The sequence below is a fragment of the Peromyscus leucopus genome, chromosome 10 (genome assembly GCF_004664715.2).
Source record: "Peromyscus leucopus breed LL Stock chromosome 10, UCI_PerLeu_2.1, whole genome shotgun sequence".
In the NCBI taxonomy this organism is placed as follows: Eukaryota; Metazoa; Chordata; class Mammalia; order Rodentia; family Cricetidae; genus Peromyscus; species Peromyscus leucopus.
In genome coordinates, this window is record NC_051071.1 from 75,003,894 (window position 1) to 75,028,907 (window position 25,014).

The following is a 25,014-nucleotide window of genomic DNA, read 5'->3' on the forward strand; positions in this document are numbered from 1 at the left end:
CCAGTTCTTGAGTAAAAAGTTGGATGTATCCATTTTATTAGATCCTGACATGTATTTGTTTATAGGATGCAAAAATGAGGTCAGATGTATACAATGTAGAGTAATTGAATCGAGTTAGTTAACATACCCATTATTCCAATCCTTACTGTGTATTCTTCATGTTGAGCTGAAGCATTGTAGCATTTGAGCAACATCTTTCATCATTTTCCCCAACTCTGCAGCCTCAGGGAACCAGTGGTCCTCCTGTGCGCTCAGATGATGTAGAGAACACATGTAAAAGTCACACTTGTCTATCTTTGTGCAGCTCATTGTATCTAATGATCTGTCCACTCATCCATGCTCCCACATAAAACATAATTACCCTCATCTTTAGGACTGAATAGTACCCTTTCCTTTATATACAACATATTTTTTACTGACATTTATATTGATTCTACATCTTCGCTATTGTGAACTATGCTGCATTACTAGAGAAGTGCAGATATATCTTTTAAACATTGATTTCAGATCTTAAAGTTAATTTAAATGGGGTCAAGCTGTTGTCTTTAGTGTTTCCTACTATCCTTCATGATGCTGAGCAAAGCAAATATCATGAGTATTAGTAATAACAGCAACAGTGCTAGTTCCCCATATTTTTACACCAGAAAATATGGTCTATAATAGTTTTAATATACACAACATCTCCATTTGCAGGTGAAAGTCTTGAAACTCAGATGTAAAATTAACAGACAAACATAATTAGTAGAGGGACCAAGCATTGAATGTTGACTTTATAATAACATACTAATTCAATTACAGAGAAATGAGCTTCCTCTGCTGTAATTTATTTCCCAGTTCTCAGTGAATCCTGGTCTCTTACTCCATAAAATAATATAATGTTGGAGGACTTTAGTGGCCATTACCCAAGCAGGACCACACTAAACAAAGGTGTCAGTTGAATCCTTTATCAGATTTTTCAAGTGACTATTTCTCGGCAGCATGTCTCATGTGTGCTTATCAATGAATGCTGCTGTGCTCAGGTAAATGTCTTAGCTGGACAACAGTGTTGAAAAAGCAGTAGATGTTTAGTAACTATTTAAACATACAGTTCTGCTTTTCTACAAAGAGCCCTAAACATTTAAAATGAGCAAAGTTTATTTTCTCCTTACTAAAGAAGCATTTTGCTAGAGAAATTCCTATCCATTTGCTTGGTTCTCTGAGAGATGCTAGATTTAGGATTGATGGCTTTTGATAAGTTGATTCCCAAAGGGAATATGAATCATTCCTTTTTCCCCCCTCTCATAGCACCATTTTCTACAATCTAGACATTGGAAACCATCACTCAAAAGTCTTTAGAGTCATGTATTTCCTTATCAAGTCTTAATGGTATAAGCCAATTTCTACCTTGTTTATGCCTGAAGTCAGGCAAAAGTGGTTTAAAAGAAAGTATGTATGATATTAGCAAAGGCAAGCTGCTTATTTTGCAGCTGAAGAGAGAAACAGTGAAAGCATTATGTAGAAAAGGTATACACAATGTATCATTACCGAGCTCTAATTATAGAAAGTTATCCTCTGGATTTCAGAACAACTTTTCAAAATTTGATCCTTAGAGTAAATTTGTGAAGTGGTTAAAAAAAAAAAAAAAAAGCAACCCGAACCAGTTGTATCATTTATCTTTCTCTCTCTCTCTCTGCATAGAACACAAAGGGTCCAACAAATCAACATGTTGGAATTTGCCAGTGTAAGTAATGGATGCTGTGAGTCTCTATGTTTTCACTAGGGTAAGCAGCCAGATGGCTCCAGTAAGGCTTTCTGAATCACAGGTGCCAAGTGTCTATGGGCAGTTACATTTTCATGCCTGCTTTTGGAGCCAGACTCTTAGCTGGTATCTGCCAGACTCCATTCCACTGTCCTCTTTATGGGGAGGCTCAGCGTTCATGGAGGCTGTGTGTACAAAGAGAAACCTCTAGGATTAGTTCCCAACAAGTACCATACTGACAAGTTGAGGCAGGTGAGGGAGAAAGAGGGGAAGTTACCTACTAGCTTCTAAGGTCTGGAACACCTGCTTGTCTTTTTTTTCTCAGCCATGAGCTCAGAGAGAAGATTTGTCCAGCTCCATCCTCCTTACCTCCTTAAAGGACTGGGTGGCTCTTTTGAGTTCACTGTGTATTATCACCTCCGTCAGTTCTCACTGAATGCATCTTAGTGCAGCCTCATTTGTACCTAGACAAGTAGATACCAGTTATCTACACTTGTCATTTCATATAGCTTGGTCTGTGGGGATAGTGGTTCTTTAAACAGGTCTGTATGTTGTCAAAAGAAATAGGAGGTGAGCCTTGGTTAGCATGCCGCTGAATGTCTCTACATGCTTCCCTCTTGACAGAAACAATTTTGGAATAATCTCAACTCATTCATTTTGCCTTTTAATTTTTCTCAGTGCAATAAAAACTCGCAAAGAAGTTCAGTTAGGGAAAACAATTAAAAATTCAGATTGCAAGAGAGAAGACATCAGATTTGCCTCAAACAGGTGCTGGCACAGAGGGCCTGCTAACAAATCCTGGCTTTATTTACAGCTTTTAAACACAGACAGACAAATTTGCAAAAATGTTTCTAGATTTTATAATGTGCTTAATGCCCAAATTTGGCCATAAATTTATATTCATTTGTAAATGGTTCGATTTAAAGCCTGGCCTCTCTGGTCACCAGTAGTCTTATAAAATGACCATTTCCCTGCCCTGTCTTTTGCACACAATGTGAATAGATAATCTAATGGTTATGTTTGGTGGAATATGCTAGATGTATTATCTTGATAATATAATGACTATTTTTATTATTAAGGGAAAAAAGTTTTAAGTCTATATTATGTATTGCCTCATGGTCATGTATTTCCAACATCACTATCATTCCTTAAAGGAGTAGGACACAGCCCGGTTTTTACTAACTTTGGAGCATGGTGCTTTTGTGAGAATAGCAAACCAAGGGACTTGAGTTTCTAAGAGCAAATGGCACTGCCCTAGGAAGAAGCCAGTCATGCCCTCCACTTGATGAAGGGCACCTAGAGGAAGCTGACTGAACATTCAGCTTGGATCATGAGCTTTAATTTGGAATGGATATACCAAGGGTTAAAATTCCAGTAAAATAGACCTTGGAAGGCACTGAAAAATGGAGACCAAAATTGCCATTTCAAATGGGTTTGTATTAAAGTACACTAATATAGTTAAAGCACTAAGTGGGTAAAAAACAGAAAATTGAGAGCCAGTCTGTGTTCATCAAGGAAAATATTCCAGACACAATGTCTGAAATACTGCTTTCTACACTTGTCTACAAGCTCCTTAGACAGACTGTCGGGTAGATCGCTGGAAAGCTGCTTACTAATATGACATCCCATTCCCTATGCTTTACAAAACTGTGTGTGCTACCTCTCTGTGTGTGTGTTTTTGTGGTAGACAGTCATTCACAGTCCTGACATTGTATCTTCAGAGTAATGTTCTTTATAAAAATCTGTCTTCTGGATATATTCCCATGTTTTGTGTATTGGAGCTGCAGGACGAATCATCCATTTCTGTCTGGGGAGCTAAAATGATTGAATGTAATCTTCCCAAAACCTTGTTCATTCTTTGTTGATATTTGTTCCATTTAAGGGCTCGGGGTCCTGGGAGGAGGTGAATGTCGCTGTGATATGTCATTGTTCTCCTCTAACCCCCTTGTGTGATTTGCTTCAGTATTTTTTTTTCCTTCCTGATTAATGCTTCCATCTTCATCCTTGCTGTGGCTGCTCATGTGTCTTCCTCTTCCCGTCTTCTGCTTCTGGCACTAAAAAGCCCGCAGCCCGCTTGAGAACTCAGTGCCCTGCCTAGCAAATCGCACCTTGGACGATGACCCCCGAGTGCGGCGCACTCCCAGCGTGGGATGGCTCAGTAAGTCGATGTGTGGGGAGAGGGCACAGATGGAGGTGGTGGGGAGAGGGAGGGCAGGCCAACTGGGTTACAGAGTGGAGGGAAGGCCACCCTTGAGAGTGCCCGCAAGGGTAACGTGTAAGGATCGCAAAACCTGGGATGACGGGTTGCTCCTATCACAGAATTTTCCCTGTGGCTTGCTGACCTGGGTCAGGGACCTTGTCATGTAGTGGGGACTGTGCAAGGGGAAGGGTCAGGCCTGGCATGGCAGCCCTCTGTCTACATGTCGTGTTTCTGAAACTCATTTTCCTTATGTCGATGATGCTCTGTGTCTCTTCCCTGGGATGTAAGGATGGTAACTTGAGATGTGGTCTTCTCATGCATGGGAGTTAGGAAGAACTTTCTAAGTTGAGGAAATTAACCCTAAAAATGCTTAGATTGTGCCTGACAGATAGAAGGCGATATGGACGATGACTTAGAGATTGAGGGGGAACCGTTTCACTTCCCTTTTCAAATATAGAGCTTTGCTAGAGAGACATGGCTATTTATTTATAACCAAAACAGAGGACAGTTTGTACAGATAACTACATGAATTTTTTTTTGCCCCCCAAATTTCTAAATTGATCATGTAGACTTTTTCTAGATGTCAAGAACCCCATGTATGGTGACATTGTTAGGTCTCTGCTTATTATTTCTTTTCATATACTAAAACTATTGGGTTAATTCTTTTCCTATTTTAGCATTAGGAAATTTCACTTTACTGTGAAGATGTCTTTTTCAGCTGACTTAGTGGGAAAAGGTTTAGTTCATCCTAAAATAGTGTTTGTTGAGCTCTTTGCTTTCAGGGCTTCTCTTGCTATAAATTTTATGTTTTAAGAAACTATTAATAATCTCTATGCTTCATAGAGATATAAATAAATGTGTTCCATCTCACTGCACACCATGCACTGTTGGGCTCTGTGCATTCAGAAATGAATCACGTGAGTCTTTGCCCTCAAGGGGTTTCCTTTCTAATGAGGGAGGCAGAACTCAGATGGCTAATGGTTGTGGAAGATGGTAGACTGCTGGAAAAATACATGTATGCCTATCTGGCACTCACCCATACAGCCCCATAAGACTGTGGAAGCGGGTTGGCCTGAGGGAGCTCATAGTGGAAGAACATTCTTTAAAGAGGTGAGGACTTAATCTTGGAGGGAAGTTTGAATTTTTTAATGGGAGAGTTGAGGGAGGAAAATGAGCCTATTTTCGAAGTATTAACTTGGTAATCAATTTTTTTTTTTTTGCTAGACAGTAGATCTAACCAATTGGATAGCAATAAAACATCGTGAACATTAATTTATTACTCTTCATGCTATCTGGGCTCGGTACATTTTGGGATGTCATTTAGTTTGCTAAAGAACCTGTGCAGTAGCTATTTCCATAATCTACACTTTCCAGGTGAAAAGGACAAGACTGGAGAGGTTGAGTAACTTTCCAGGAACACACAGCTCATGTGTGTCTAGGACAGGATGGTTGTTTCTTCTGCTATATGGGTGGGTGGGTGTGGCGGTGTATTATTTAAGCATAGGAATTTACAAGGTCAGGCTGCCAGAAAGATCAGTAGATGTTCAGTATAGTTCCAGCACCCACATGATTTCCTTTGCAAGAACCATACATTTCCTTCTTATAAATCCATGTGTTTCCTAGAGATGCTTCCTGGGAAGCAGTTTGGACTTTTGAGTTTAGAATCAAGCTGAATGGAGTTTGAAGCCTTGATCTACCACTGACAGTTTTGTGACATCAGGAAAGCTACTTCTGTGTTATCAGCTTGGGTTTCTCATATATAAAACTGTGTCAACCTTGCCAACATTGGACCTTCGTGAGAATTAGGAAGTGTGTGTAACAGTGCTCGGTACTCAGTCATGCAGGTGCTAATAGTATTATTTCTTGAGCAACTCTATTTTTGTGCTTTCAAAGCTTATCTATGTTCCGTATCAGACACCTAGAGGAAAAAGCATCAAGGAAGTTGGTAATAGGGGTGTTTGTTGATATGTTGATGGCTGCCATATGAAATCCAGCCTAAGGTGAAACCTGTGCTAATCTAAGAAGACTTCTCTCAGTAATGAGTGAATCCTTTTTACTTGTCTGTATTTATATTCTCTCCTATATATATTCTCTTCGTAAACTATTGTCTTTGATATATAGCCTCAGTCACCTTCTGAGGGGTCGCTATTATTTACCATGTCAGGCCAATCAATTAAATACCTATTGAACAGTCCGAGATGTGTAAATTAGGATTAAATACCATTGGCTCTACCTTCCTACCCAGCTTCATATTTGCCTACTGTTAATGTGATGTGAACCTCTCTCCTAACCAGCTTGTCCTTCGCTTTTCGGTCTCTAAGATGGTGAGACCCATCTCTCTGGGCTTTAGCTGAACTCCCTGCCTGCCTACCATGGCCTTTGAAAATAAACCTATCTAAAGCAGATAGGATCTGCATGAAACTCCATCTCCTTCATGAAACAGCTGCTATATTCACAGATCTTTCAAGCATTAGAATACTACGGCATCTATTGTCTGGGCCTCCCAATGGCAGATTTACTGTGGGTTGTTTTCTGTGTCTCTCTATGCCTGACTTGCCTGTACTTTCTCATCTCAACTCCATTACACCCAGGACTGCATCTCGAGCTTGTATATTCCCCAGTGCATTGCAAGTACCTGATACAACAATGCTGCTGGCCTCTGTACAAGATTCATGTTGTACACGCTCCAAAATGGTTTTTGAGGCCTCATCATTTCATTAAAAGCAACCAGCAGCTCGCTCTTCACTAGTAGCCGCCTTGGCCCCACTAATCCATTAACTAGAAGTGGATGTTGTGTACCTAAGAGAGATATTTCCCTATATTTTTACGTATGCTGCTCTGATGCGTTGATTATAATTTATCCCGATAATTAACACAGAATTACTTTTTAAACCCTGCCAAAAATATCATCTAACAATCAGGATTATAATAGGATTCCATCAAGTCTTTCAATATTATTAGCAAGGTATTTTGAGGCCCCGTAACTTGAAGTAACTACCTTTCAAAAAACTGCTTTGAAAGGTGTTTTGGGGAAGTAAGCTCTCATCATTTCAGAGCGCTCCTTATCTCAGTTGTCACCCGAGGCAGATGTGAGCTTAGAGCTCTTATCCATTTCAAATGCTGCCAAGGTATTGAATTAGAAGTTGGAACAAAACCAAAACCGATTTCCTCTCACAGATCTCTCAGGCAGTTCTGAAACCAGCCCGGGCCACGGAGAACAAAAGAAAAGCTTTCACCTCCATGCTTCAGGACAGGTTAATACCAGCCTAAACGCTTTGCCATTATCGGAGTGTGAGCCCATCACCTATCTTGGTAGATCCAGGATGGCTCTTCACTATGAGCGCTTATCTGTGAATTCAGTTTGACGTCTAACAGGCAGCATCACTTGAGCCCTTGTAAAACCCTTGTGTCCCTTTGCTGTTAGTGGCTTGAGATCAGCCACTTCAGAGTCTCAGTTCTGAGCACTTAGGAAGATGACGACACTTGGAGCTTTTCCGTCTTCTCCTTCACCTTCCTCTTGTGTGTCCTCTGCTTTGTGTCTGTCTGTCCGTCTGTCTCATCTGTGCATCACTGTACAAGCCTGTGCCCAGTACAGTGTTCTGCTCTGCAGCACCTGCCCAGTGTCTGCTGCCGTTCCTCTCCTGGCTCAGGTAGCATAAAGTTGAAAACTGAGTGGCTTAACTCAAGAATTTCGATCTATCCCACAATCTGACCACATAGTTAACCCAATAATTTAAAGAACTAAACTATGAGACTTTCATTTCTTAATTTTTTTTCAGATTCTTTTCTAAGTATATCTGGAATGAAATAGTTAAATTTTGGAGATTTGACTAAAGGAAATATGGTCTCTGGCTCTAATGTTCTCTCAAAAGGTATAGAACTTCTTTAGGAAAGTGGTAGATCCAGAGAGTACATTTCAGCAAGTTCAAGTCCAAAGCTGCTTCCTGAACTCAGATTTCAATCCAGTGTGCAGATAGAGGGAGGTAAAGGAACCCCCAGAAGGGATTAGAATGGTGAATGCTGCCTTGTCACTGGAGGGAAGACCTGTTTGTCTACAGCGTGTGAGGTAGTAGCACGGGGCACACACCCTGAAATGCTTATTAGAAGAGAACGTGGTCATTAGAAGCAGGCCTGCAAAGAGACTTAGGAAAGTAAACTGAAAGTCTATGATAAGATAGGAGAAAACAATCACAGAATTTGCTTGACATTGGTTATTAACAAGGAAGATGAGAAAATTTAATGATGAAGTGCTAAGGTAAAATAATTGAGCCCATTTGTGGAAGTTTACGGAAAATACTTTAGTATGGAGGTAGCATGGACAGAACTGTGGGTCAGGGGCATGGATGTGTGGCCATTTTTGGCCCTTGAAGAGGAGAGGGTTGGGCATCTATTGTGAAAGAGCAGAGATGAAGGGAGTTAGGGACCAGGCTAGATTGTGACTACAGAGGTGGGAAGGAAGGGATAGTGCAGGGTGATGTCATGGTGGACCATGACGTCATGGTAGACCAATGTACAGTGTCAGGAAATGAAAGTGAAGGAGTCCAGGATGGATCAAGCTTTGAACTTTAGCCAGGATGATGATAAGAGAATATTCCTGGAAAATGGCTATGGACGTATAGAAACATGGCAGTGGGGATTTCTCCTTCCATCATACACATTGTGGCCATCTTTGAATATTTACTTCACTAGGAGCTGCCATTATTAAATTTCTGCTATGCTATCATATTCCTAGTTGAACTCTGTCCACCTTTCTTTGGGCTGGAGAATAGCAATCACATCAGAGCTGTTAATTGTTCTGCACTCTTACCTTGAGTCCTAACATTTCACTTTTCACCCCTCTGGTCTTTTCTTCACGAGGGTCAAGATACTAGCTGGTTGTTGAATAGGAATATTATTTGGGTCACTTAATGTGCCATTTCAACTAAGTTTTTTGGCCTTTAAAAGCCAAAAGAAGATTCAAGTGTAACTAAAACTTCTCTCACTATAATTGTTCCTAGGCATAGTTTTCAAAAGACTACAGGGAATAAGATCTTTCAACAACCTGACATCTGTCTTCAGATTCTTTAGTTAAAGGAAGACATTAGAAAATGTAAGTGGTGCACAGCAACAAGTTACAGAATTCTAAAAATACAGCGAGTTTGAGCTACTTTTCTCAAAAGGAGTTAGTTACTGTTTATCCTGAGTCTCTAAAAGCATTCTCCTCAGTTATTTGATTGATACCTCATATTGTATTCACAATGGACTAAAATACATACTGATTCTAAACAGTTTACAGAACAGTGATGGAGAAAGAAAAGCTTAGGAATTCTGCTTTGTTTCAGAATACTGGAGACTTGGATAAGACTTCAAGAGGGACAGATCTGGGAGAAATCTGACAGCTTGCTGAAATTATAAAATAGTTTTGTTTTTGTACTTTTTTTCCCCTGAAAGAGGAATTTGGAATTGTGAAGATTCAAACTGGCGCTTGACAAAAATGATATGTTTATAATCAAACTCTGCCTTTCACAATCAAATCTGTCCCGTTTCCTGATTTCCCTACTCTTTACACCACGTATGCTTTGCTCTGACCTGGGATTATGGAGCCCACTTTGTGAACCCCCAGATTTGTTCCACATCACCTCTGTCATATTGACCATCTTTGTCTTGCTGTCCTTGTTCAGGATCTTACTTCGTCTGGCTTCATCCCTTACCTGATACAATGGCCTGTTTTCTGGGGTCACTGCTAATGGTTACTCCTGTACTGATGCATTGCAACATGTTGCCTCCCACTTGTCTTTAATACTGGGATGATAAGAAGCATCCCCATGTGGGAGTGCTCAGTGGTGCCTTTGTGTATCTCAGACAGCATCCAACCCTCTGAGCTTGACATTCAAGTTCCATTGTGCAGCAACCTGCCATGAGAAGTTTAAGCACCTTCAAAACACTTTACTTCTCTGTATATACACTATATTTCAGCACACTTTTACCATTGCTTGAATTTCCTAGGTGCTTATCTCTCCTGATGCCTTTGTCCTAAATAATTTCTCTGCTGGGAATGCCCTCCTTCCTCCTGAAGCTTTCTTCTCAAACTCTGCTTTTCCGTTAGGGTCTGCGACATCCTTAAAGATTTCTCCACTTAAAATATTCTTTACAGACCTTAAATTCTACAAGTATTTTATTGAGATTTCTTACCAACATTGAGTTTGGTCTACTTTATGGTATTGAGCCATACATTTCTTTAAAAGAATGAGATTTATTTATTTTTTTATTCTTCATAATGTGTGTAGGGCTATGTGCAGATGTGTAGGTGCTGCAAGGCCAGAAGAGGGCATTGAACCTTGGTTCTGGAGTTACAGGCTATGTACGTCACCTGATATGGATGTTAGGAACCAAACTCTGGCACTCTGGAAGAGCAGTATGTACTCTTAACTGCTGAACTGTTTCTCTGGCCCTTCTCATGAATTTCTTAAAGACGGGGACCCATGTCTATTCCACTTAAGATATCTTCTAGCTCAGGGGTCAACAGATTAGCCCATGGCTGATTTGTCTTGCCAATGAAGTTTTATTGGAACAAGGCCATGCTCATTCGTTTATATGCATTTCCTATGGTTGCTTTCATGCCACGATGGCAGAGTTAGGTAGTTGCAACAGAGATCACAGGGCCCACAAAGCTTGAAATAGTTATTATTAGCCAGTAAAGCATTTCCTGACCTTTGCACTGAAGTCTTGGTTCTCAAAGTAGGATTTTAGGAGCAGTGGGTATTAACAACACTCACTCACAGAGTTTGAAAAGTGCTACCATTCTTTTTATTTGGTTAACCCAAACGTTATTTCGTGACAGATAGGACATAGAACCAAACATAAGAATCCAACTGCGCCGGGCGGTGGTGGCGCACGCCTTTAATCCCAGCACTCGGGAGGCAGAGCCAGGCGGATCTCTGTGAGTTCGAGGCCAGCCTGGGCTACCAAGTGAGTCCCAGGAAAGGCACAAAGCTACACAGAGAAACCCTGTCTCGAAAAACTAAAAAAAAAAAAAAAAAAAAAAAAAAAAAGAATCCAACTGCATTTCATAAAGATATATATATAGTAAAGAAGTTTATAAAAATTTGAGTGATATTCTTTTACTGTTTTAGGAAAGTTATTTTTCATGAAAGAGGTTACTTACATAATAGATTTATTATTTTGTAGTAAACAAATTATTATTATTTACTTACTGATGTGCTAATTGTTAGTAATTAGGGCCCAGGTAAATAAATACTCTTAATTTTTCTTCTCTATTCCTTTCTTTTCCTGTGTGTGTGTGTGTGTGTGTGTGTGTGTGTGTGTGTGTTTGTGTAGACCAGAGGTTGTTTTGTGCTCTCTTTTTCTATTGTTCTCCACTTGAGTTTTTCAGACAGGGTCGCTCATGAACCTGGAGCTCACTGATTGGCTAGGCTGGCTGGCCAGTGAGTTCCAGGACATGCCTGTTTCTACCCTACCATTGCAGCTCATGGGTTACAGACATGTGCCATGACATCTGGACACCTGGGTTTTACATGGGTCCTGGGGATCCCAACACAGGTTCTCATGTGTGCACAGCCAACACGTCACCCACTGAGCCATCTCCCCCGCCCTGTCACTTCATGTTTAAATGCATAGAGATATTCTGAGACCAGTAACTTTGGTAACTGCCACTTGGCTGTATCCAATAGAGTACATTATGTATAGCAGTGAATCAATGAATGTAGAATGAATGAATTAGTGAAACCATCTGGTTAAAATAGGAAACTAAGGAAAGCATAGTGACAATAACTGAAAAAAAATTGAAAGGGAAAGACACTAAGACTCATTCAGATGATGGCTACTATATCTTTGTGACTTTGGCCCTCTTGGCCCCTCCAAGAATATTAATGAGGATCCACACTCAATCGGTGCTTCCATAATTACTTTGACAGTGTGTAAGGCACACAGAGATGCAAGTTGCCTCTTGTACCCAGCCGTGACACATGCCACAAATATGCATTCATCTGACATTACAAGCCGTGTGCCTTCAGCAAATGCTTATGCTGTCATGTTCTCAGAAGCTGTAGACTCAAGAGAGTATGCAGTGGAGAGGTATTATGACAGCCACCCAATCACAGCAAGAATTGTAGCCTTGACTTTGCAAGTGTCCTTCTTGGCACAGCTGAGAGCACTGTGAAGCTCTAGGAAGCCAGTATGCAGAGAGCGCCTGAGTGTTCAGAGTGTGGCTGTGTGGTCTCACAGTTGGAGGATAGATGAGGTTTGTTCCTGATGAGGGAGCTACCAGGTGAAGCTACTGTAGATCCAGTGTGACTGCGGCTTTATGGGCTACTTGTGAGGTAGACTGGATTAATTTGAAGCTGATGGAGAGTCTTCCATGCAAATACAAAATAAAGTACTATTATTAGGCCAAACAATGTCTGGATTTAATTACTGGAGACAACAGAAAACCTAACTACTTGAATTAGTATGTCTGTGCACATGCGAATGAGGGAGGCATTAGGGAAAGCAAATGCAATATTCTGGTTGCGGATATCATTTTCAAAGTTAATAATAAAATTTCTTCTTGGCAGCAAACAGTGGAATTATACTTTGATGAAAATTGCTGGCAGAATCTTCAGAAACAGGGCTTTTCTCCTTGTGGGAAGCTGAAAGTCTGTGATGTTTACGGTTGTCCTCGTAATTCAGACTTCATTTCTGCTCCTCCCTCCAATGCATCCTCTGCCTCTGTGGACCTTTACCCACCCTTTTACCATGCCCTCAAGATCCTGCCTATGGGATGTCTGTTTGTCCTTCATCCTCCAAAATGTTCTGCTTCTCTACTTCCTAGAGCTGAGTTCTGGATTAGTAGGACCGCTCACTCTAAACAATATTCAATTGACCACCAGGGGAAGGGCCCAATTCCGAAGACTCTGCCAGCAGTTTTCATCTGCTCTGATTTCAGGTCCTTTCCTCCTGGGGGACCGTTTCAGCAGCCTCTTCCTTCCCCAGCCTTTATCCTCACTTTACACGAGAACACCCTTCACAATTACCCCAAGAACCCACATTCTTATTACTTACGCTACAGTGTGCACACACCATTCTGCTCAGCAGCCTTTAGTGAGTGCCCTATCATTTGTAAGACCAAGCCCACCTTTCCCAGCCTAGCTGATAATTATAAGATCAAGGCCAAATTCTCCAGTCTTTGTAGTGTTCCTTAACTTGGCCTATGTCTACCTCCGTGGTCATCTTTTTAAATTTTTTTTTTTGAAATTTTCTACTCTTGCTTATAATCTCAAATAATTTAGATTCTAAAGAGCTTTGATTTCATGCTTTTTCAGTCTATCATGTATTCTTATTCAGCCGCCCACACTTGATGTGGCTAGATTTTACCCTATCTTTAGCGGTCTGATTTCCTTCAAGAAGATCCCTTTTCCATACTGTCTCTACCCCTCCCTGCCAGCCATCAAAGCTCTCCCTCATCCCTGCCCTTGTACCCATCCCCCACCTCTGCTGATTTGTCATGACATCATACTGTTTATGCTCCCTTCATTGCTGACAGAGCGCCCAAAGAGTCGGAAACACCTCCCCTTTATCTCTTGTCTGCCTGGCGGCGCCAAGCATGGTGCTGATCAACGTTGGACTGGACCAGTTTATCCACCTGACTCTTGCATGACTAAGTTACTTGTTAACCGTGCACTTTCCACAACACTTCTACCTCTATTGTTCCTTGTAGGTTAGTGAAGAGAAGCGCTTTTCTGATTATCTTTAAAAGTTTACTCAATCTGAAAACGAGAAGGGAAGTAGATGATAGTGGATGAGCAGCATATATTTAACCAGAATGCATGGTATCTGTTAGCTGAGGTGATAGTTTTGGGGATAATAGTTCCACTTTCAGTTTCAGCTGTTCTGAAAAAAAAAAACCAAAATATTATAATGAATGATGACAAATTTCTCAAAATCATACAGATGTCCTTGTTGACACATTAGTTTTTATGCATTTATTTCTTGGTGATGGTACTACTAGGGCTGTTACTGGACCATCCATGAGTTGTGATTGTGCTACATAGGTTGGAGACTTTTTCTTTTTTAGTCATTGAAATGATTTTTTGAAGTGAAAATATAATTGCAATTTTCCTTCCTCCAAGCCCTCCAGGGTACTGTCCACCTTGCTTTTTCTCCAATTCATGACTTCTTTTGTCTTTAATTGTGACCACACACACACACACACACACACACACACACACACACACACACACTCAGGGAGAGAGAGAGAGAGAGAGAGAGAGAGAGAGAGAGAGAGAGAGAGAGAGAGAGAGAGAGAGAGAGATAGAGAGAGATAGAGAGATAGAGAGATAGATCCCTATCTGGTCTTTTATTTGGGGCCTAACGTGGAGCTTGGTAGAGAGATACTTCATAAATATTAGTTGACGAAATGAACACTTGAAAATGAGAGACAGGAATATGTATCATGGTTAGAGCAGGGCTGATTTTTATGAATCATTATTGTTCACCCTGTCATCCCATACTGAACAATCACAGAGAGGTCTTCTGTTTTCCTATGGCTGCTGTTAATACTAGAAGTGATTTAGACTCCTCAGCCAGACCTTCCACTGCTTGCTTACTGGACCATTCGGAGATGACTCAAGAAGCCAGGCAGGCAACTCTGACGACCCCAGCTATCATTTAGGCAACATGGTTTCCACAAAGCCGTGGTGTAGATACAGCCCTGTGGCTCAGCAAAGCTAAGTATTCAGGATAGTTACAGGGTCTTTGCAAATAAATATTCCAGATCCCTTTCTTTCTGAGCACATATGAGGACGTGCCTTCCTTAAAGTTAGGTGTGAACCCCGGTGAGAGGAAGTGACTGATCTCCTTCTCAGGGGAAACTTCCAGAGCTGGTTCATGTCTTTTTGGCCAAGCAGCAGTGATCTAGAGAGGAGACGCATTGTGCATCAGGGTCCTGGCCCAGGACACTTGTTGAACTGGAGCTTCCACCCATGCTCAGTGGTTCTCAGCATGAACAAGGAGCAAGTCATTCTGGTGGCAATCCACGAGTATCTGAGTTGTTCCTTCATTGCGCCCTTTCCTGTCTGACAGGGAGTATTTGTCAGTGGGAGGCCAGAGCTGGACGTCATGCAGCCTCCTTCTGCCCCTTTTCTTGTTCACTCCTCCATTGGCTTGTGCTTGTCTCAACTCTCAGGTCTCTGTTCCCTCAGCCACAGGTTATCTTGCCTGAGAAGAAGAGCTGGGCTCACTGATGACTCCGTTTTGCTGTTTCAAGCCAGGAAACAAAGTTTCTGGTCTTTTTCGGTGCTAGCCTTCCAAGTGTAATTTTTCTGGGGTCCATTCTTTGCAGTTCCAGGAAACTGTTGGAATATGGGCTGCTATGGGCACTATTGTGGGCTGTGGTGAGTTTTTCCTTTAGAAAGTCATAAACTGTGAACTCTTCCGCAGGTAGTAACCATGGTTACAAATAAGTATATAGTCTGTGTAAATGTACTGGAAAGAATAATACCAACATACTTTTTGAGGAAGAACAGGGTACATCCAATTATAAGGACCACTTTTTCTTTGAGGGCAAGCCTTAGTTTATGATTCTTCCAGCACACATTTACTGAGGGCTCTGGGTTTCAGGAACTACTGTGAGTGTTAAGGTTTAATGCATTTACCTGATTTCCAAAGAGTATCTTTAATATTTTTTTCTGTATTTCTAGGGAAGTACATATAATCTATAGTAAAAAACATACAGAGATACTGTTTTATGGCACTATATTAATGTATCCAGACCACCAGTTCCCAGCTGGCAGGCACAGTGCTTATGCTCTGGGGGCTACCATTTTGACCTGTTTGTTGCCAAGAATGATGTTAGTAGTAAGCTTATCCTATCTTGAGTAGAGTGAAGGATGTTTGCAGCTCTGCAGCTCACACCTGGAGGGGGATGAGAACCTAGAAACCATTGAGGAAGTAAACAAGTAACAGGAGGTCTACGCTCGCCCATGCTTAGCTGGCTCATGAGACCTGGTTTTACTACTATCAGTATGTAGACTCTACATTGTAGAGGAAGGCAGGCTTTGCTTCATTCTTTTAAAGGAGAGCTCTAGGTTCATTGAGTGAGCATTTCTTGAGGAAGATATTGACTTTAGACTCCTGATACTTCTGCTTAAGATTGAAGGGTATTTTTTTTGAAGCCCTGTAGTTTTCGAAGAGAATCATGACCAGATACAGTCTTCAGTTTTCTTAAGTTCAGACCATAAAGCTGCCTGATGATGATATGGTCCTTTAAATGAGGGGCTTTGCACACTTGATTTTGGAAGGGATGGAGACATCAGTGACTAGCTTTCAAGTGCTAGAGAATTATAGAACAAAGCAAAGGCCTCTGTTTATGAGAAGATCTACATGCCTTCAAAGAGGACCAGTAGACGTTATGTGTACTTAAATGGACACTACTTCTTTACGAGTATGTGAATGCTTCAGACGGTACCTTGATGTTGTACTCACACTGACTCTGTGGTTCATGCACATAATTGCATTGCTGGGATATTGTGGTCATAGGCCACCTGTAGTAATGAACTTCATTGTGATAAAATGGGCCATTTCATTAAGTGGTAACTTTCCTGTCACCAGAATATATAAGTAGATAGTAAGAAGTTGGTGATATCTAGTTAGAGGAGAAAGTCAGTCTGGTGAGCAATGGTGAGGTGATCTGTTTGTCCTTTGACCAGGATTCTACAAGTTCTAGGTACAATCAGGACCCCTCCCTTCCTGGGGCCCTTGCCTGTGGGACTTCTAAATGTGTCGTACCCTCTGTACTGTATTCCTGATCCTGATAAGGAAACTGAGAAGAAATCCTGCTACTTTGTGGGAGGAAATTCCAAGGAAAATTTGAAACTCTTCACATTATTCATGATGTGTTCCTTTCCCCCTCTCCTTTTGTTTGCCCTGGTTCAGCAGAAAATGGAGTTTTTAGAAATTACCTTTGCTCACTGGTTTAAGCAATCTTTAACCAGCAAAATTCCACCTGGTGAAGCATTCTCAAGCCCTCTGCTGCCCCTGTTTTTTGTTTTTTTTTTTTTTTTTTTTTTTTTTTTTTTTTTTTTTGTGTGTGTGTGTGTGTGTGTGTGTGTGAGAGAGAGACATTTCTCATGTTTGACCACTCACTCTTTTGCCAACCCCTTTATCCTACTCTGTACCACTTAAGTAGGAAATCCGGTCGGTGTCAGACACTGAAATGAATCCTCTACCATCTCCTGCAGATGCTATCAGCAAATGCCACTAAAGGACACTCTCTACCCCAGTCTGGGGATGCGGCTCAGTTTGCAGAGTTTGCCTGTCATCCATGAGGCTCTGGGTGCCATCCCCAGCGCCACATAAAACTAAGTATGCTAATGACTGCCTCCCATTCTAAGAGCATTAGTCAATGCCTGTAATTCTAACACTAGTATAGGAAGCAGGAAGATAAGTTTGAAGTAATCTTGGGGTACACAAGGATGCTGGAGATCTCATAGCCACAAAAGACACAACAACCAAAACAAAAAATAGACAAAGCCCTAGAGAACTTTCTAAACCTACAGTGTGTTACATGGAAGTAAGTTAGGTTCATCTGTGTAGACTCCCCTCCCATCCCTTCTCCTCCTCTCTCCTCCCCTCCCCTTCCCTCCCCTTCTCCCCCTCTCCTTCTTCCCCCTTCCCTGTCTTCTTCTTTGCTTCCTTCTTTCAATTTTCTCCTGGGTGTTAAATCTAGGCCTTGCACATGCTTGGCAAGTGTTCTACCCATGAACTATATTCCCAGACTTCCCCCTACCTTTCCTTTTTATTTTGAGAAAGGGTGTCACTATGTTTTGTAGGCTGGCCTTGAATGTGCTCTGTATCCCCAGTATACCGTAGACATGTGATCCTCCTGTCCAAGCCTTTTGAATAGCTGGGATTACATACATGGTCCCCCAGTCTGGGGTTTGTGTGGGTTTCTTTACCAAATAACTATTGATGACCTTTGCCCTCAGTGAGGCATCTGTCATTTTGATAAAAGCTCTCTGTAATCACACGGTCAGCCTGATATGACTCCACATCTCCTCTGTGATGGTGAAAAGCTTCTTTGGGACCTTGGTTCTCATTTTCTGATGACTAAGGCAGTTTCAGCTTCTCACCTCTGGACATGAATTAAAGGAAAACTTCTCAGTTCTCAGCACTCATCTCCTAAGACTGGAACAATCCAAATGATGAGTTGGTATGGAACTCCAGCCGTGGCTATTTAGTTGACAGTTTTCCCTTGAGGTCAGCGAGGATAATGGAAAGAAAACTAAACTACCAGTTATTGAAAAACCTGAGTGGGATACTAACTCATGTGTTTCATTGCTCATTGCTTGCAGCAATCTTATTGAGTTATTGTCCCATTTTCTATTCTTTTCTTATGCTAACTTTTTCTTCTTTCTATAGTATCGTGCTAACATACCTTTAAAATATTTCTCTGAATGTGTCCAGTAGGCTTATCCCAGAAAAGTGAAGTGTGAATCTCCATTCGAACTCTTTACCTAGCCCTCCCTATCCCTGACTCAATTAAAAAGATAGTGGTCAGTAAATATCAGGCAGGTCCAGTTCATAGAGCGAAATGTCCATAAACCTTTGGAGAGTCTTAGAACTAGATATAGAGATGTGACTTATAAGAGGACACTTCCAACTGAGAGTAGCAAGCACCTCAGTGAGGATATTGCTTTTCCAGTAGAAAATCCTGGTGCTTACCCAGCATGCTCAAGGCCCTGGGCTCAACTTCCAGTAGCACATGCATACATGCATGCATGCATGCATGCATGCACAGAAAAGTCAGGAAATAATCCCAGATCCACTTTAGTTTAGACCAAAATTCTCCAAGCTATTCTAGAGTCACTGAAGGCCATGATGAGGTTGTCAACCTTTGGATACCTGATGCCACTTCAGTTGAAAGGGAACCTATGGGCATGTGCATACCAGGCATATTTGTGCCTTGACTTCATCCTCTTTTAGATTTCAGGCATTATAATCTGGAGAGCCTCTAGGGCCATGTGAGCCTGAAGGCATTTGTGTCTTCCATCCCTGCTTCTAGCATTGGAGGTGACTCGTATTGATTGGCTGTACCCTGAGATCTGGTAAGCAGAGTGCAGTTAGGAGGCCAATATCACTGCCTTCCTAAGTTTCGGGAATCAGAAACCAGAGAAGAAAGTGTAGGTGCAGGGCGTGTGTTCATTACCATTTTTATTATTCTGTGGGTACACCTGTCTTTATCTCTACATATACTCAGTCACTGTATCCACACTTAATGTATTTGGCTGCAGGTAGATGATTATGAGACTGATTTACTTTACACACATGTGCATACTTCTCATCTGTAAGGGATTTTGCTGACTAATGATAGACATTAGAATCAATTGCAGACAGAGCTTGTGGGAAACTATCCCTAGCTATAACTTTTGTAAACTGTGTAAATAGTATTTCATGGAGGATGCTAAACTATTTAAAATGTAATTCTATTTTATATAAAATTTTCAGTCTCCATGTTTGATTTAATTTAAGTAAGATCTCCTAAAGTTGGCCATTAGTCAGTGTTTCTTTTCTCTGATTCTCATGATAGCAGCACATTTAGTAAATACTTATATAAAATATGCTTATGATATACTTTTATTAATGTATCATATCAAAGTCTTATCAATTGAAATGTACAGAAGGACCTCTCCATTCTCCCCCTCTTCCTCTTTATTTTGCTTTTGAAGCAGGCTTCAATGTACAGCCCAGGCTGGCCTTGAACTTGCAGATCTCCTGCCTCAGCCTTCCACGTGCTGTGCATGCCATCACGCCAAGCATCAGAAACACCCTGAATGAAGGACAAACAGCTCTCTTTTATCTTTGTACTTCTCAGGGCTGTCTTTATAGCAAATACTTTCAGGTCTGTGTGGCTTTTCATTTGGTCTTTTACCTTTTTTATGACCATTTTCATTTCTTTAGAAAGATTTCAGTTATAGATATAGTATGTTAATGTAGTCCAACACCACCACCACAACAAAAATCCAAACATTATTTGTGTACTTCCTTCTTCCAACTAGCCTACTAATATTATTTTTAGTTCCTTTACTCTTGTAGTGTGGAGTAAAAACATCTCATGTTTCAGTTTCTTTATGTAGTAAGATTGATAGGATGTTTTGACTTCTTGTCAAGGACATGAACATCTATATCCTCCTTCCTCCCTCACCCCACTGCTGGTGACACTGGACTCTTTCATTGTTATTCTACTTTCTACTGTCCATATGAATCAGATCTATGTTCTCTCCTCTCTCCATTCAATGCTCTGCTTTCTGTCAGTTGAATCTAATGCAGAGAATCCCTAAATAGAATTCACATTATGGCTACATTAATATAGTTTACTCAAAGGCTTCGATGATCTCTCTAGGTACCTTTTTTAGCTAAGTAGTTATTTTAAACTGTAGCTTTAAAGTGAATTTTTTTAAAAACTCAGTTCTCTTCATTATTGTTATGTATGTATGTGTATAGTGTGTGTGTAGGGGGGGCAGGAGGTGGAGGAGGTGTGCATGTGCCACAGTGTGCATGTGGAGGTCAGAGGACATGTGGAATTTGTTCTTTTCTTCCACCTTTATGTGGGTGCTGAGGATTGAACCAGGTCTCCAGGCTTGTGCAGCAAGTGCCTTTAGCCACAGAGCCAGCCCACCAGCCTTCAAACTGATTTAAGAACAAAACAAAACAAAACTACATTATTATATTGTTAAGCTCATATCTCAAAGATACTAATAACCTGTAGGATGCTTTGATAGCATGTTTGGGCAGGTTGGTCCCTTCTTGTTGGCTCTGGTGTCATCCCCCTGTGCCTATAGTTGCCAGTTACTATGTTTAGCCCTGCTGCACAGTGGGTGGTCAGTCATTGATGTCCCTTGCTCTCCTGAGTGGAGATGGTAGCTCCCCTGTCTTTGGTTTATTTCCTTGTTTTGTTAAATCATACTATCAGGAAATACTAACACTCCTAGAACATTATAGTCCCAAATTTCCTTCATCATTTTCTCCTAGCCAATCTGTGATTTGGAAGAGCATAGACTTCCTTTAAAAACTGGACACTATTATCTTCTACACAAAGCACTTCTGCTGCTTAAGAAAATTCTTCATTCTGATTCTAGATAGGGAAGGTGAGGGTATTCTTTTCATTTTGGTGGTAATGAAGTTTTATAACAATTCATCTATATGCTATTTTATTTTTAATATTTTTTTAGTTGTCCCGAGGGGCCCTTGGGATCTGAAGATGCATGAAGTTAGAATTTTCTTTTGGCCACCACCAGCTCCCAAATAAAGACATGGAGACTTTTTGTTAATTAAGAATGCTCTGCCTTAGCTTGGGCTTGTCCCATTACCTTTTATAACTTAATTTAACCTGTTTCTATTCATCTGTGTTTTGCCTCAGGGTTTTTTTACCTTTCTTTCATTCTGTATGTCCTACTTTCCTGCTTCCTTCTTGTCTGTCTGTCTGGCCCCTGGCTTCTCCCTGGCATCTTTTTTTTCTTTCTTCCCAGAGCCTAAATTCCTCCCCCTACTTACTCTCCCTGTCTGTAAGTTCTGCCTGTACTTCCTCCCTTGCTATTGGCTGGTCAGCTTTTTATTAGACGAATCAGGTGCCTTGGTAGGCAAGGTAAAGCAGCAATACATCTTTACATAATTAAACAAATGCAACACATCTTTGCATAGCTTAGCGAATATTCGGCCACATTTACCCCTTTTTGTGTAGAGAAAGAGAACAGTTTTAGCTTTAACATAGTAAGACTATATACACTTAGAACACTTATCAAGTAAGAATTATATTTACAATATCCAGTCCATTTGCATTTGGAAAATTCAGAGAAAATACTCCATTATCCATCCTATCTTGGTGAGTTCATAGTTGAGTACCTTATTTACTTTCTATCCTAACTTATATTACCAACTCAAAATTATTTTGTTATATCTGAAAACATTTTCTGATAAACAATTTAAGCTTTTATGTTTCTCAACCTTATAAACTTTATATCTCTTATGTAAATTTCTTTTCTGAATTTGGAAACAAGGAAAGCTATAACTATAACTCTCTTGTCTCCAACTCCATTAGAGACCCAAGAAGGTTATAATATTACCTGAGTAAACAGAAAGTGTAGAGCAAGCAACTTCCAAAACTGTAGAAATGAAGAAGCCAACTGGCTGCTTGGACAGTCACCCAAGCTTCCTCTGCAACATTGGGGTATCCATCTTTGGCCTACAGGCCTAGAATATCTAGTAGACTTTTCTATGAAGCAGGAATTTTGAAGGACTATCTGGTAGTCTTACTCCTTTGTGTCCTGCTTGTCCAGTTTGGACAGCATACTGTCAGCAGTCGAGGCAAGGGCAGTTTCTTGCCCAGTGGCTAGCTTTGCCACAATGAAAGCAAATTTCATATGGAAGTTCTTTGATGTCAATCATCCTTTCATGAAGTAGACTGGTGCTTCCAGGAGTAGACATGTCTTGCATTCATGAAAAAGTCTTAGGTTATTAAACATCTTAAATGCCATATTCTGTAGGTTTCTGAAGTGTTTGAAGACCACCTATCTAAAATATATCTGTTTAACCTTGAAAACATACCTAACATGTCTACAAAGTTTGATTGCTATAGATGACTATTAACCTGCATTTTTTAATTATCCTAACCAGCTTGTAATAATAACTTTCAAGGACTAGAACTTTATATTACATTTTAAAATGAACTGCATAGGTATAATACCTTAAGCAAGAGTAGAAGCATACATATGGTAGAACAAAAATATTCTTAAATTTGTATCAATGTACAAAAATCCATAGCAATGTAAAATATTTGAGATGAATAGTTGTCTTTTTTATCCTGTATTTCTTTATCCCCACTAAATGATGACAAACATTCATTACAGACTGAATGACCAAAATCCACCTACCCCACCTCTTGGTAGTGTGGGCATTGTGTTCTGTAGACTGTTTCCAGTTGTCTGGTGGGTGACAACATCCCCAGGGGACCCTGAGAAAGTTGAGGTAATAGTCAAGTACTATGAAAACTAGCTATAACATTTGTTGTCTAGTCTCTGTATAATAGGAAAGTACAAGGCTTATCTGAAGTTCTGGCTAGAATAGTCTGTGAGCATGGACCAGCTAGCTGCTTTGAAGTTGTTCTGAACTCAGAACTCTGAGAACTGCAACAGAGGCACTCTGAAAGGCTGGATCACCTGGGCTATCCATTTTCATTGGTGTTTGATCTTGCTCTGAAAACACACAAACTTTCAAAGGTAACATACATATCTACATTAGCACAAGTATGGAACTTTGCATTGTATGCAAGTCAGTCAAAGATGATTTTTTTTTTTTTTAATGTTTGAGCGGGTAAAAGGTAGCAGGAATCCTAAATGGTCTTTGAATAAAAATCTGCAGCCAGATATTGGAATAAATGCTGCAAGATCAGAGAACAAGCCACAGTCACTTTTCACCTCACCAACTCCTCAGCCGATCTCCACAAATCCTCAGACTGAATGCCTCTGAGTCTTCAGCCAAAAAGGCTTGAGTTACTGTCTCCTCCCTCCTTATATTCCTTTCTCCACACAGTCATATCCCTTCCTGTCTCAACTTTCCTAGTGCTGGGATTAATGGTGTGTGTGCTTCCCAAATAATGGTAACACAGGCATGAGATCTCAAATGCTGGGATTAAAGGTGTGTGCTACCACTGCCTGGCTGTTTCTCTTTTAGACTGGATTAATCTCCTATAGCCTAGTATGGCCTTGAGTTTGTAGAGATCAGACGAACCTCTGCCTCCCGAGTGCTAGGATTAAAGGTGTGTTGTGTGACACCACTGCCTGACTCTGTCCTCTGAGCTTCAGGCAAGCTTTATTTCCTAGATGACAAACACTATGTCACCACAACATCTGTCAGCTTTATACATTTTTTTTGGTTGGTATAACCAAACCTGTATCCATGCCAGATAAAAGGATGGCATGTAATAATAAGTTATGAGGACTCTAACCAGCAAGATTAATCTTGTCTCTTCCAGTCTCAGAGCTGTTCCCATGTCAAGGGATCAGCATATATGCCACCTGTTTTGTAGTTTTCTAGGTTTATTTCTTTATGTCTGTAGCCAAGATTTTCAGAAGCATAACCTCTCTGCCGATACAATACATTTTCTGAATTCCATTTTAAAGTTGAGACATCCCTAAAGTATCTAGGCTGGTTTAATTCAGCAATTTCTTTTACAATCCAGTGTCTCTTAGCAGATGCCATTAACTCATCAGCCTTCAAAAAATTCAAAGCCAATAAAGTATCATACAGGATCCAGACTCCCTGTATCTCCCATCTTTACATGGCTTATTCTTTTTATATCACTTTACTCTTTCTATAAAGATGTTATGTAATTGTTTTTAAACTATTTATATTTATTCTTTCCTATGACTGTCTATCCCCATTTTCTTTTCTTTCCCAAGCACCTATGCACACTGTAACCTTTGGGTTTTTGTTGTTGTTGTTTTTTTTTTTTTTTTGTCTGGACCTGTTTTACTGTGCAGCTGTAGTGTTTGCTGACTGCATGAGCCAAACCTTAAACTCCTAAGCTGCAGCTAGGCTATTGGCCATGCAGCTCTGGTGTTTGGCTTTGCTTCTTCCTCGGGTCCTTGAGAGCTGTGTTGAACTGGGAGCTGCATTTAACCTCTCAGCTCTAGGAAGCTGGTGCCCACATTGTGGCAGGCATTTTTCTTAGCTTGCTGTGTTTTTGCTGTTTGTACTTAATCTGGAGGGTACTCAAGTACTCTCCTGCACAGCAGCACCTCTTAAAGGAGCCGTATCTTTTTGTAAAATATTTTCTGCTTTCATAGGCCCTATGTGGAAATTCCAGCCCCACATTGGATGCCATTTGTAGTTGCAATTTTCTTTGGGTTGCCAACCAACTCTCAAATGAAGATGTGGAGATTTATTATTAATGATGCACTCTCATAGGCATAGAGGTATTCTTGAGAATGGGCTTTCCTTCTTTGTCTTTGTTCTGGTTTAATTACACTTTTTATAATCAGATTTTGACATTCTTTACCCCATCCTCTGTGCCTCTGATATTTCTCTCCCTATTTTTCTGGCTTTG

The 25,014-nt window shown here is 40.6% G+C and overlaps 1 protein-coding gene across 10 annotated transcripts in view; it reads left to right on the forward strand.

Moving 5' to 3' along the window:
• Window positions 1-25,014, forward strand: part of Slc4a4 (solute carrier family 4 member 4) — a 427,900-nt gene that overhangs the window by 246,517 nt on the left and 156,369 nt on the right. For 6 of the 10 annotated variants that reach the window (XM_028888567.2, XM_028888892.2, XM_028888700.2 and 3 more), the window contains one exon: window positions 3,801-3,896. The exons of the other annotated variants lie outside the window; for them this stretch is intronic. In XM_028888567.2, the coding sequence (XP_028744400.1) occupies window positions 3,801-3,896 (96 nt within the window). The remainder of the gene's footprint in view (window positions 1-3,800; window positions 3,897-25,014) is intronic. 10 annotated transcript variants of the gene reach the window in all.